This window comes from Brassica oleracea, chromosome C1, assembly GCF_000695525.1.
Source record: "Brassica oleracea var. oleracea cultivar TO1000 chromosome C1, BOL, whole genome shotgun sequence".
NCBI lineage: Eukaryota > Viridiplantae > Streptophyta > Magnoliopsida > Brassicales > Brassicaceae > Brassica > Brassica oleracea.
This window is the reverse complement of record NC_027748.1, coordinates 33,698,512-33,709,755: the sequence shown is the minus strand read 5'-3', so window position 1 is coordinate 33,709,755 and position 11,244 is coordinate 33,698,512. Positions and strand designations below refer to the sequence as shown.

The 11,244-nt window shown below is 33.6% G+C and overlaps 3 protein-coding genes across 3 annotated transcripts; 1 reads left to right on the top strand and 2 right to left on the bottom strand.

Moving 5' to 3' along the window:
- Positions 1 to 2,712, bottom strand: LOC106318246 (mRNA cap guanine-N7 methyltransferase 1-like). Its single transcript, XM_013756142.1, has 13 exons — positions 2,474 to 2,712; positions 2,178 to 2,320; positions 2,004 to 2,072; positions 1,851 to 1,922; positions 1,659 to 1,760; positions 1,511 to 1,567; positions 1,196 to 1,334; positions 993 to 1,057; positions 851 to 901; positions 701 to 763; positions 499 to 622; positions 358 to 419; positions 1 to 286 (listed from the first exon to the last, which is right to left on the bottom strand). The coding sequence occupies exons 1-13, from the start codon at positions 2,547 to 2,549 to the stop codon at positions 188 to 190; spliced, it is 1,122 nt and encodes a 373-aa protein (XP_013611596.1). The 5' UTR covers positions 2,550 to 2,712; the 3' UTR covers positions 1 to 187.
- A 4,895-nt stretch (positions 2,713 to 7,607) lies between these two features.
- LOC106318253 (probable histone H2A.2) lies at positions 7,608 to 8,327 on the top strand. Its single transcript, XM_013756153.1, has 2 exons — positions 7,608 to 7,872; positions 7,951 to 8,327. Exons 1-2 carry the CDS (start codon positions 7,684 to 7,686, stop codon positions 8,164 to 8,166), a joined length of 405 nt encoding a protein of 134 aa, XP_013611607.1. The 5' UTR covers positions 7,608 to 7,683; the 3' UTR covers positions 8,167 to 8,327.
- Positions 8,328 to 8,869: 542 nt separating this feature from the next.
- On the bottom strand, positions 8,870 to 10,050 carry LOC106320132. The gene has a single exon (XM_013758530.1). The coding sequence runs from the start codon at positions 10,012 to 10,014 to the stop codon at positions 9,016 to 9,018; it is 999 nt and encodes a 332-aa protein (XP_013613984.1). The 5' UTR covers positions 10,015 to 10,050; the 3' UTR covers positions 8,870 to 9,015.
- Positions 10,051 to 11,244: the final 1,194 nt, after the last annotated feature.

Here is an 11,244-nt window from a genome sequence, read left to right as displayed (position 1 = left end):
AATACAAACAAAACGCCTTTGAACCTGTTATACAAAGTGATTTGCGAAAAACATACTACAAATCATGAGTTTTATCATGATGATGATGATGATGGTCAGAGTCCTGATGGTATATTCTACTAAAGCATAGCACAGAAAAACAGTCTTGAGAGACTCTCCATTGTGTAAAATTACACTCTTTTACACTTCAGTTATCAATATACAAAACATCGTCTTTGGATAAGTTCATTTTCCCATTCTTCCTCCTCCCTCCTCTCCTTTGAGCTCCAACAGAGTGTCCTCCTCCCTATTAAAACATACCTGAATCAGGGAGGGAAAGAACTAGAGCCGAAAGAAGATGAAAGAGTGAAGACAAACCTTCCTCAAGACAAAAGAGAGGTATAGATATGCAGCATCCCATTCATCAGCTGATAACGTGCCTGAATATAAAATGGTCGTAAACATATAGTTATGTTTCTATCGCAAATTTGGTTCAGAGTCAAAAACACTAAGACTTACTCTGGTCTTGATTACCATCACCTAGAGCACCAAGCCTTCTCATGAGTTCTACAAACTCTGGTTTTTTCATATACTCATGGACAAACTCGTGTGAGTTCTTCACAAACACCAACTCTAGATCATACTGTTCATGGGACAATGTCAACCTGAATGATAAATAATGTCTAAACCCTTGAACACGGAGAGGGGTAAAATTAGTTACCTCTTCGGCTAAAGACTTGAAGATGTTAAAGGGCACAATCCATTCAGGGCAATCAACAGCATCCTATCATTAAACATCTCTAAAGCTTAATTTTACAATGCTTCAGTTTCTGGGGTAAAGTACTAAGTGAGTTAAGAAAATTTTAAGTACCTCGAGATGAAATATGTATTCGATACCAAAGGGGCTGCTAGATTTGAACTTCTGAAGCATAAAGGAGAATCATCATTAGGATCGGAAAAAAAAAGAGAAAACTATAAGGACTTGGTACTTGAAGTAACAAAAGAAGTATCACCTTTTGAGAATATTCTTCACCAAAACGAATCCAGTACACACTATTACCAATCTCCAAACCTTCAGCTGTGTATTCAATATAGACATAGAACCAGATCAACTGAAGAGAACTCCATGTGTATAAGATCAGTGTGAAGCCGTGAAGCACAACTCCTCGATGTTTATAAGTTCAAAAGATCAATTTCGAAGCAAAAAAAAGGAAACCTTGTCGGAGTTTTTTAATGATAACATTGGCATCAGGCATTGTTCCGATAAAGACGCCTCCAGGACGAAGAAGAGCTGAGACATTAGCCAAAGCTCGTCGTGCACGTGCCTCAGTAGTCCATGAGTAATGCATTGCAAACTACAAATTTAAACAATAATTTAGTATCTTTAACTACACATCATTCCACCAAATCTATCGAATAACTATTTGTATACAACCTAGATACAAAGTCGAGCTAGATTCCACCAAACATGTTATGTGGAACTGATAATGAATCTTTGGCGGAAACAAGTGACTTATGAAACATAAAGAACCTGGCAACTGCAGATATCAAAAGGGGCATCCTCTTCAAGAATCTTGTCTAGTTCTACCTGAAATCGACAGAACAATTGAGGCTTTTGATAGTATCATGACAAGAACTTGTGTCGTAAACTAATCTAGGAGCTTTTCTCTCAATTATACCTCAAAACAATCACCACATAATAAACGGGAGGGAAAGCTGAACTTCTTACGGCGTTGGTGATGGTCTGCGTCCCCATTATAACGCGTTCGACAGTCTTCAATCTGTCCCACATAAAAGCATTACACACACATATATATAGAGAGATACAGAAAACGCAAGAAATAAAAAGATAGGATACAGCGGTCACATACCGAACCTTCAGCTATATCGATTCCAACATAGTACCCGATCCTTGCCTTGTCCCACTTGATCAAATCACCACCCTGGCAGATGTTAAAGCAATACATAGCAATCAGTCTTAAGAAACATAACCACTGACATGAACACAACAAGAGTACAATAACCTTCCCACAGGCAAGGTCTAGAACAGCATCGTCAGGACGAGCATAAAGCTGGATCAACACACTTTTAATCTGTTTTTTGTTTTTGCAAAGAAGAAGAAGGAAATCAATATATCATTGAAACAACGAAGAGCGAAAGGATGATAAAGAGAGAGTGAGTGAGGGAGTCAAGCAAACCCAATTGTTAAGTTTCTTCAAATGAATGATGGGACTAGCTTCTCTCTCTTCCAATGTTTGGTTTGTTCTTCGACTGTAATGATCTGCTACTTTCCTCGCAAAGTTCTTTGTGCTCTCCTCTTCATCATACTCTGAATCACCTCCTGATGTCCTCAACCCCAAACCAAAACAAAAAAAATCTAGCTTTACAATTATATTAAGCAAAAGATTCAAAACCTAAAACAAGTAATCTCTTACAGTGTCAGAATAAAAGCTTGACACACCCAAAAGAAAGGAAACAACATTCAGAGGAAAACCTGGAGGGTTGGGTTTGAATCTGGAGGAAGGAGGAGGAGTAGAGCTGGAAGGAGATTGTGAGAATCCTCGTTTCATACCAAATTCAAAGTAAGCAAAGCCCCTTTGCTTCCTTCCTATATCAATGTCTAATTAGCAGCAGCTGGTTTGGTTTGATGCTTCTCCAATGATTAGAAACCCGAGAGAGAGAGAGCTGGAGTTTGTATTTTTTTAATTGAATCTTCAAACCTTCGATTCAAAGCAAAATTGGTTTTTTTTTTTTTGACGAAAAGCAAAATTGGTTTATATCATAATACTAGATAATAACCTCCGTCTTGCGCGGAATGTAATTATTAATTTTATTATTTTAATAAAAATATATTAAATCTGTTTAATCTGGATATCGGTTCGGTTTTAAGTTATTTTTTAGTTTTTAACCTCCTAAAATATAACTATTATTTTAAATTAATATTTATTTTGGTTTATTCGGTTAGAATGTTTGATTTTTTACTTTTTCGGTAAAAACCAAAAAATTACTATTATTTGTTTATTTTCATGTTATGAATTTTAGATAGTCGTCGTGTCGAACCAATGGTTTCATATCATAGTTTGTAAACGGATAATAGTTCAAAAAAAAATTATTAAGACAAATCATTTCACTGCAATTTGGTCAGTAGTGAAAGAAACATTAAGAAAAAAATATTTCAACTTACAAAAAAATAGATACTTCAGTTGTGATAAATACTTAGTCACAAGGTGCTCACATCAAGGTGCACATGTATGTGTATGTAAAAATATATAAAAATAATTGACAAATATATAAAGATATTGTTAATTAATATCAAATGACATTTTTTGTTCAAAATAATACATAAAAGATAAAACTAAAATTAATTAAAAATTAAAAATTAAAAAGACCTTGACATAAGTGAATTTTTTTCACATAAAGAAAAATAAATTGTATCCGTAAATAGAGGTGGACACATATCCAATATCCGGGTATTTGGAGGCATTTACGTCGATTCAATCTTTAGCCACCTGGATAGTCGGTGACTCTGATATCCGAAATGATTTAGAATTTTAAAGAATATCTGATTTGATGTATAGATAAAATAAAATTTTAAAAATAATTAAAATTTTTAATAATAACATTTTATTACAAAAATAAAATATTATTAACTTTTTAAATTTTAATACCTAATATAATAAATTTAATTCATAAAAATATTGTAAAACTTATATAAACTATAATATATATAACATATATATATATATATATATATATATATATAATTCTGTACATATATGTATATATGCATATAACAGATCGAATTAGATATCCGTTCCTAAAAATATAGGTATTTGTGATTTGATTTTTTTTAATTATATTTTAGTATTTGATTTGCTTCGTAGAGTTAGGGATATCCATATTTTTTTGTTCAAAATAAAACGGATAACGAATCAAATCAAAATTTATAAGTATTTTGCTCAACTTTATCCGTAAACAATAAAAATAATATATATATTATATATATATATATATATATATATATATATATATATATGTTATATATATTATAGTTTATATAAGTTTTACAATATTTTTATGAATTAAATTTATTATATTAGGTATTAAAATTTAAAAAGTTAATAATATTTTATTTTTGTAATAAAATGTTATTATTGGCATATTTATTATCAAATCATTGTGAGGTTGCCACGTGTTTATTACTGTGTGAATGCATTTATTACATGTTTATCGTTTAATATATAAGGGATAAGTCTCTTTGTTATTAGGTCGGTTGATAAGAGAAAACTCAATCCTTTTGTTTACTTGCGGCTGCTGCGGCCTTGTTAACTCTCAATCCTTCTGTTTACTTGCGGCTGATGCGGCCTTGTTAACTCCCAATCTCTGGCTTCGTAGACCAGTGCCTTATCCGTTGGGTTGGGACATGAAACCTGTTGGTTATGTATGTCTATCTAGAATAATATTTAACCTCTGGTTCGGAGATTGACAAAGGAGTATAGGATTTTTTTTTTTTCTTTTTTGAGAAATAGATTAATGATGATCTGTCTATAGTTGAACAAAAAAGAATAAGGGAAATTGGGATGGATTAAAAAACAATTTCAATCATCTGGGTCTCTATCTATCACCGTAATTATTGTCATCATTTCTTTTACTTATTAACCAAATATATAATTTTCGGTTTCATATTTTTTCCATCACATCTTTCAAACACAACCACCATCTCTTTGATATCACTCACCACCTCTTCTGTCATAACCACCACTACTCGTATATACTGTAAATTTTCAGTTGTACTATGTATTTGAACAAAATGTATTATGCTATTTCGTTGTTACCTTTCTAGTTTAATAATGATTTGAATATATAGTATGTGTATATTTTGATATTTATGTTAGAATTTATATATCTATTTAGGTTTAGTGATTAGTCTATGCAAAGTTTGGGTTGATGTTAGGGTAACCATTATCTCTTTACATGCAATCATACATTTTAAAATTTGAACAACATGTACTATGTTATTTAGTTTGTTATAATTCTATTTTAATAATGCTTCGTATTATGTACTATGTGCATATTTTGATATTTGGGTTAGGGTTTATATTTCCTTTTAAGATTTAGTGATTAGTGTTTGGGTTGACACTGGGGTAAGCATTACCTCATTTTCTGTAATTATAATCATTTCAAAATTTGAACATATGTACTATACAATTCATTTGTATTTTAATAATGTTTTTTGTTATCAACTTAAACAGACTCAAATTGACTCTGTAAACATTTTAATAATGTTTTATATTGATATTTGAGTTATGGTTTATATTTCTTTTAAGGTTTAGTGATTAGTATTTTAAGTTTAGTTTATGGAAGATTCGGATGTTCATCAAACTATTTAATAATTTTATTAATATGAACTATACCCTTTATCATATTTTATTATATTTATACAATACCATCACTATCATCGTGGATGCTATAACCACCGCAACTCTAACAACACTTTTTCATTTAAGTGACATGGTATTACCGTCAACCGGCTTTGGAAAAGGAGAAAAACGGAAGGAAAAGAGAAAAATGCTAGAAGATCTAGATATGTCAACATCAATGCTATATTCTTAATTTTTCTCCCAAAATTGGCTATTACACAAATTAACCCAAAAAAGAAATAGATAAAGATATAAATTTTCCATTTTATGTAATACTCCATCCATTTTATTTTGATAGATTTATAATGTTTTCCTACATATTAAACACATGTTAATTTTATCATTTATACTGTAAAATCATTTGGCAATTATGTGAGTAATAATATATGGCATCCAACATTTTCATGATAAAAATTGTTTTAGCTTTTATAAAATAAACTAGTTTTATCAAAATGTTTATATTTCCTATTATCCCATAACTGCCCCCTCTTTTCCATGTCTTCTCCATCAAAGGGTGTTTCCAACCCATAATATTATTTTAATAATATAGTTTACAAAAAATATATATGTTATTTTAATGCAAAGTCATATTATTTTCTTATTTCAGCATTAAAATATTGTCCTCAAACACCACACCAAATTTCACATCAAAACTAAACTTTTATTTTTATATTATTAAGTTAATTTTTTATTATATTCTAATATAGAAAATTTATTATGTAACTATCAAATGCTAATTACTTGTGAAAACAAAAAATTTACCCACTAATTTTACTTGTGCATAGTGAATCACTAGTTACAAGTTAGAATACGTTTGTTTAATTATATTAAACAAAATAAAATAAATTGTGGATATAAAATCCAAAAAAATATCCTATATCAAAATAGAATCAAGTTTTTATTATATACAAAGAAAATCAAATTATGTATGTATGTATAAGGATACAGTTGAATAAATCAGAATTTAATCTAAAATCATATATCGGTTATGCTTTCTTCTATGAAACATATTCCAAGGTTGTTTATACACATCTGTTTTGCATTATTATTTTCAACACTATTAAAATCAATGTTCTAAAAATCGCTAGGCGGTAACTAGGCGCTTTATGGAGGACTAGCGACTAGGTGGATTATACGGGGCCTAGGCGAGCCCTTGGCGTTAGCAAATTATTGATTTACTTTATATATTTTATACATTTATATGGCTTATTTTAGTTTTTAAGTTTAATTATAAAATTCTTGTGATGCATTATCAAAATTAGATATAAAAACATAAGAAATTAGACAAATTTGTAGATTTGTAATACTATTATTTCTTAATTTAACATATTTAGAAAAAATCAGATCGATTTAAACCGTTTTAACCCGATTTTGAATAATTTAAACCAATTTGAATCGTATAAATCAGATTTTAAGAAAATCGTTTCGGATAGTACCGAGTTGTCGCCTAGGCGCCGCCTAGACCGATTTTTAGAACCTTGATTAAAATACAGATATATCCCGACATAATTGACAAAAGGAAAACTCACTTTTCTCAGCAAAACCTTTCAGTTTGCTTAGTCTGCTATTATTGGTGATATTAGTGTGAACCATCAATCCTCATCATTTATTTGATTTGTATTTGCATTCAAAATGTTATGGTAGCTTATCTGAAGCGAATTCAAAACAAAATTGATAAAGACAATTGAAAATGAAGATCTATCTAGACGATGAAATTGTCATGTTTTTGATAAGGTATTAGAAGTATGTCTGCTACTGCTGGAACGGAAACACCTAACCTACCTTATTCTATAATAAGACTAGTTTGATATGACTAATGTGTAATCAATGATGATTATCCTCACGAGCTTCTGGTGCAGAAGAATCATTAGTTTCTCATTGTCGTATTTTTCTATTATGTAATATGTTTCAAATCAGTTAAAAAAAACAAAACCTTTCAGGTTTAAACTTTCTTACTTTGATTGACTAATGAACGTCACCCGTTCAGTATTTAGTTATTTACTCACGAACCAACTGAAGGGTATTCCTGTAAATATAGCGTATAATGCGTATCCTCAGAGTCTTTACTATAAACCGTTGATCCTTATTTTGATCCAACGGCAGCCACGTCGATCCCTGTGATTGTTTTCTATTGGACGACAATCACTCAGCCATATTTACTCTTTACGCACTAGTATATACAGTATATAATAATAGATCCATGAGAGTATTTGCGTCCACTGTATAATTTCGTACGCTTCCCTCTTTTGGCATTTAAAATTTTCATTACTTCGTCTCTCTAGAAATGGCCGGCCGTGGAAAAACTATCGGATCTGGAGTCGCCAAGAAGGCGACGTCGAGGAGCAGCAAAGCCGGTCTCCAGTTCCCCGTTGGTCGTATCGCAAGATTTCTCAAGAACGGCAAATACGCCGAGCGTGTTGGTGCCGGAGCTCCGGTTTACTTAGCCGCCGTTCTCGAATACCTCGCCGCAGAGGTAATTAATTAGATCTGTGTAGGGAAACCGTGGTTTAAACCGGTTTGGGTTTTGTTGAATTTTGGGGGGTCTGTGTAGGTTCTTGAACTGGCTGGAAACGCAGCGAGGGACAACAAGAAGACAAGAATCGTGCCGCGTCACATTCAATTGGCGGTGAGGAATGATGAGGAGCTGAGCAAGTTGCTTGGGGATGTGACGATTGCTAACGGAGGTGTGATGCCCAACATTCACAATCTTCTTCTTCCCAAGAAGGCTGGTGGTGCTTCCAAACCTTCCGGTGACGACGATGAGTAGATCAAGCTCTGTGAGGATGCATGGTTCAATGTGTAGCGTTTAGATTTATCTCTTCTGTTGTGTAGAGTCCTTTTCGTTTTGAATGAAATCATGTGATCTTAGTACATGAGGTGTTATGTTTTGACTCGAGATTTAAACGAACCCACATGCGAATTTTGATTCTCAAACCAATTAACCCAGATTTGAGAGCGTTCTGATTCTGGAATCTGGACTCTTGTTTACTTGATCAAAGATTCTAACTTTGTGAAATTCAGATTAAGTGACCACAACTTAATCTTGGTTTCCCACAACGGTTGTAGTTTGTTTACTTTTATCAAGTCTCAACTGTATTGCTTTTTTTATTTATATTCAGTTTTCAACAACTTCTTTTCTTCTATGCTGATATGATCTGTTCAAAACAATGATTGCCTGACCTTCCTAGGTAATCAACATAAACTCTCTCTCTGACTGGTCTTAAAGATTGATTGATTGATCGTTAACTTGTAACAAGTTTCTTTGAATGCACCATAAAAGGGATATAATCTGGTAATGTGTAAGCCCAAATCTGAGTCCTGCTCTGGCTCAAGATCGTTGAGAACCAAGGCATGATAGGCTAAATAACAACTATACAGTGACATCTTAGATTGTTCATTTATCTAAGTTGAGAAGAAACAAGCCCTATGTGGAAAATATATGATTGAGCAACATCAGATAGCATTTAATATACACTCTCTCAAGGCCTGTTCTTGAATGGTTAATAAGGTTCAATGAGTTGCATTTTCTTTATCAAAAACACATACTCTGTATTGGGATCTCTCTTAGTTCAAGGGAAAGTGAACAAGAACACATTACACAATTCTCACTAATCAACTATTTCTTCCCAGTGATATTAGAAACCAAATCCTTAAAGAACTTAGCTGATTTGGTGATAGGTGAGTTCATAGCCATCAAGTTATACAAAACAAGCTCAACTTCCTCCATCGACGGCCTCGCTTTGAACTGAGAGACCACTTTCAAAGCCCCATCCCCTTCTTCCTCTTCAACGAGAACGTTCCATCTCTCTCCACTCACAACACCGTCTCTCACACACTTAAAGATCACTCCTTTCCTCTTGCTCAGTATCCCCCTCACTTCCAAACCCGTAAACGCGTAAACCACATCAAACGAACCGACGAAGTCGTCTCCAAAGCTCTTCTCCTCCTCGAACAACCACCTCGGATTGATCATCACCACAGGCTTCGTGGCGAAACCTTCCGTGGATACCCTCACGTCTTCCAGCTGCGATCTCTCGGGCGCCATGAAAACCGCCACGTCAGCAGTTTTTAAAGCTTTGTTGAGTGGTTCTGAAACGGGAGACATGGCGATGTGGTTGGTGTTGTCGGAGCGGAAAGCTTTGACTGCTGGTTCGACGAAAGAAGGGTCTGGCCAGAGGAAGAGGAGCCTGACGACGGCGTTGGAGCCTCTTCTCGAGATGGGCATGTCGCTGAAGATGGAAAACGCGAGCTGGGAGAGAGAGGAAGGCGAGTCGTCGTCGAGGATCGGGATCTCGAGACGGAACCGTGGCTGTTTGAGTTTCTTGAGCTTTGGGGAAGCGAGCTTCGGGTTGTTGAGGGGTTTGAGGAGACAAGACGAGAGGCAAGTCTTGGCTTGGAGGATGGCCTCTTCTTTGGAGGCGGGAGGAGAAGAAGGAGAAGGGAGAGAGGAGCAGAGAGGAGCCAAGAAACGAGTTCTAGTGGTGGATTCTTTGTTGAGCCGTCGTGAGTGGTGCGAGACTGAATTAGGGAAATGAAGATGTGAGATTCTGGGAGGTGATGGGTTTGGAGTTTTGAAGGTCTGTGAATGGAACTTGAAGGGGGTGGAAGAAGCCATGGCTGACGAGAGAGGACGAACAAGAAGGAAGAGGATAAGGTCATTCAAATAAGAATTTCGCATGTACGAAGTTATCCCACACGTGTGGATTTAAAAAAAAACATATTCAGTAAATTAATGTTGATATTAATTGATAAAAACTATAATAAAAAGATATACTAATAATTATGATTCTAAATCAGGTCAGTATATAATATACATAATTAAATAAATAATCAACTTTAAATAATTTATGTAAATATATGGTTTCAAATAATATCATAAATTAATATTTTTTAAAATTATATCTAAAACATTTACATTGTAAGGTATAAAAATACATTAAAATAAATTAATTTTAAATTTAAAATATATATAAGATTCTGGAAGTAAATGTATCTATATATATTCTATTAAAACACAACCATGTCCAATTGATAAATGTTTGGTCCAATTATTTACAATCCATTTTTTAATAATTAACTAACAGTATTTAACATATTAATATATATATATATAAACGCGTTTAAACTGCCACGTACTTGTAAACTATGTATGATTTCATATAACAATTTGCGTAGGTAATGGGTATATAGGTATGGTTATACAAACTTGCATAAGTAAAAATATCACGTACGGGTAAAAAAATTCTTAAAGGTTAGCTAGTTTGTAATACGAATATGAATAGAAACGGTAAAGTTTGCATAATCAATTAACTTTTCTATTGGGCGACATTTCTTTTTGTAGAAGCCGGAAAACCGGACTGACATAAACGATAGAATAAAAGCGATGTTAAGGAAATAAACGAATGTAAAAGACGAATACAAGAACGATAAGAAATCGTATTCGCAGAGAGACATGAAGTCGAGATATGATCTCTTTCCTTAACTCAAAATATTCGCTCCGTTAGTGAGACGACACTGTACGAATATAGAGTCCCAGGATACAACCATGGCAGACGAATCACGCCTCACTCGTGATCGCCCTATCGAACTATAAACTCTACGAAACACTCTAGACTTACGTTGAGGGATCTGGTGATTTTTTGTTGCATAAAAACTTTTAGAAAAATGAAGGAGGAGACGAGTTTTTAAAGAAGAGAAGACGAGCCATTTTCCGTAACTAATGCCGCACGTGCGCACGTTGGCGGAATGTCGTTTTTCGGGAATTAAATGGCAAAACGTTGAGTTTGACTTGGTCCAAAAAGAATATTTTTATCGGGCCGGAGGCCCTCCACCAAGACCCAAGACC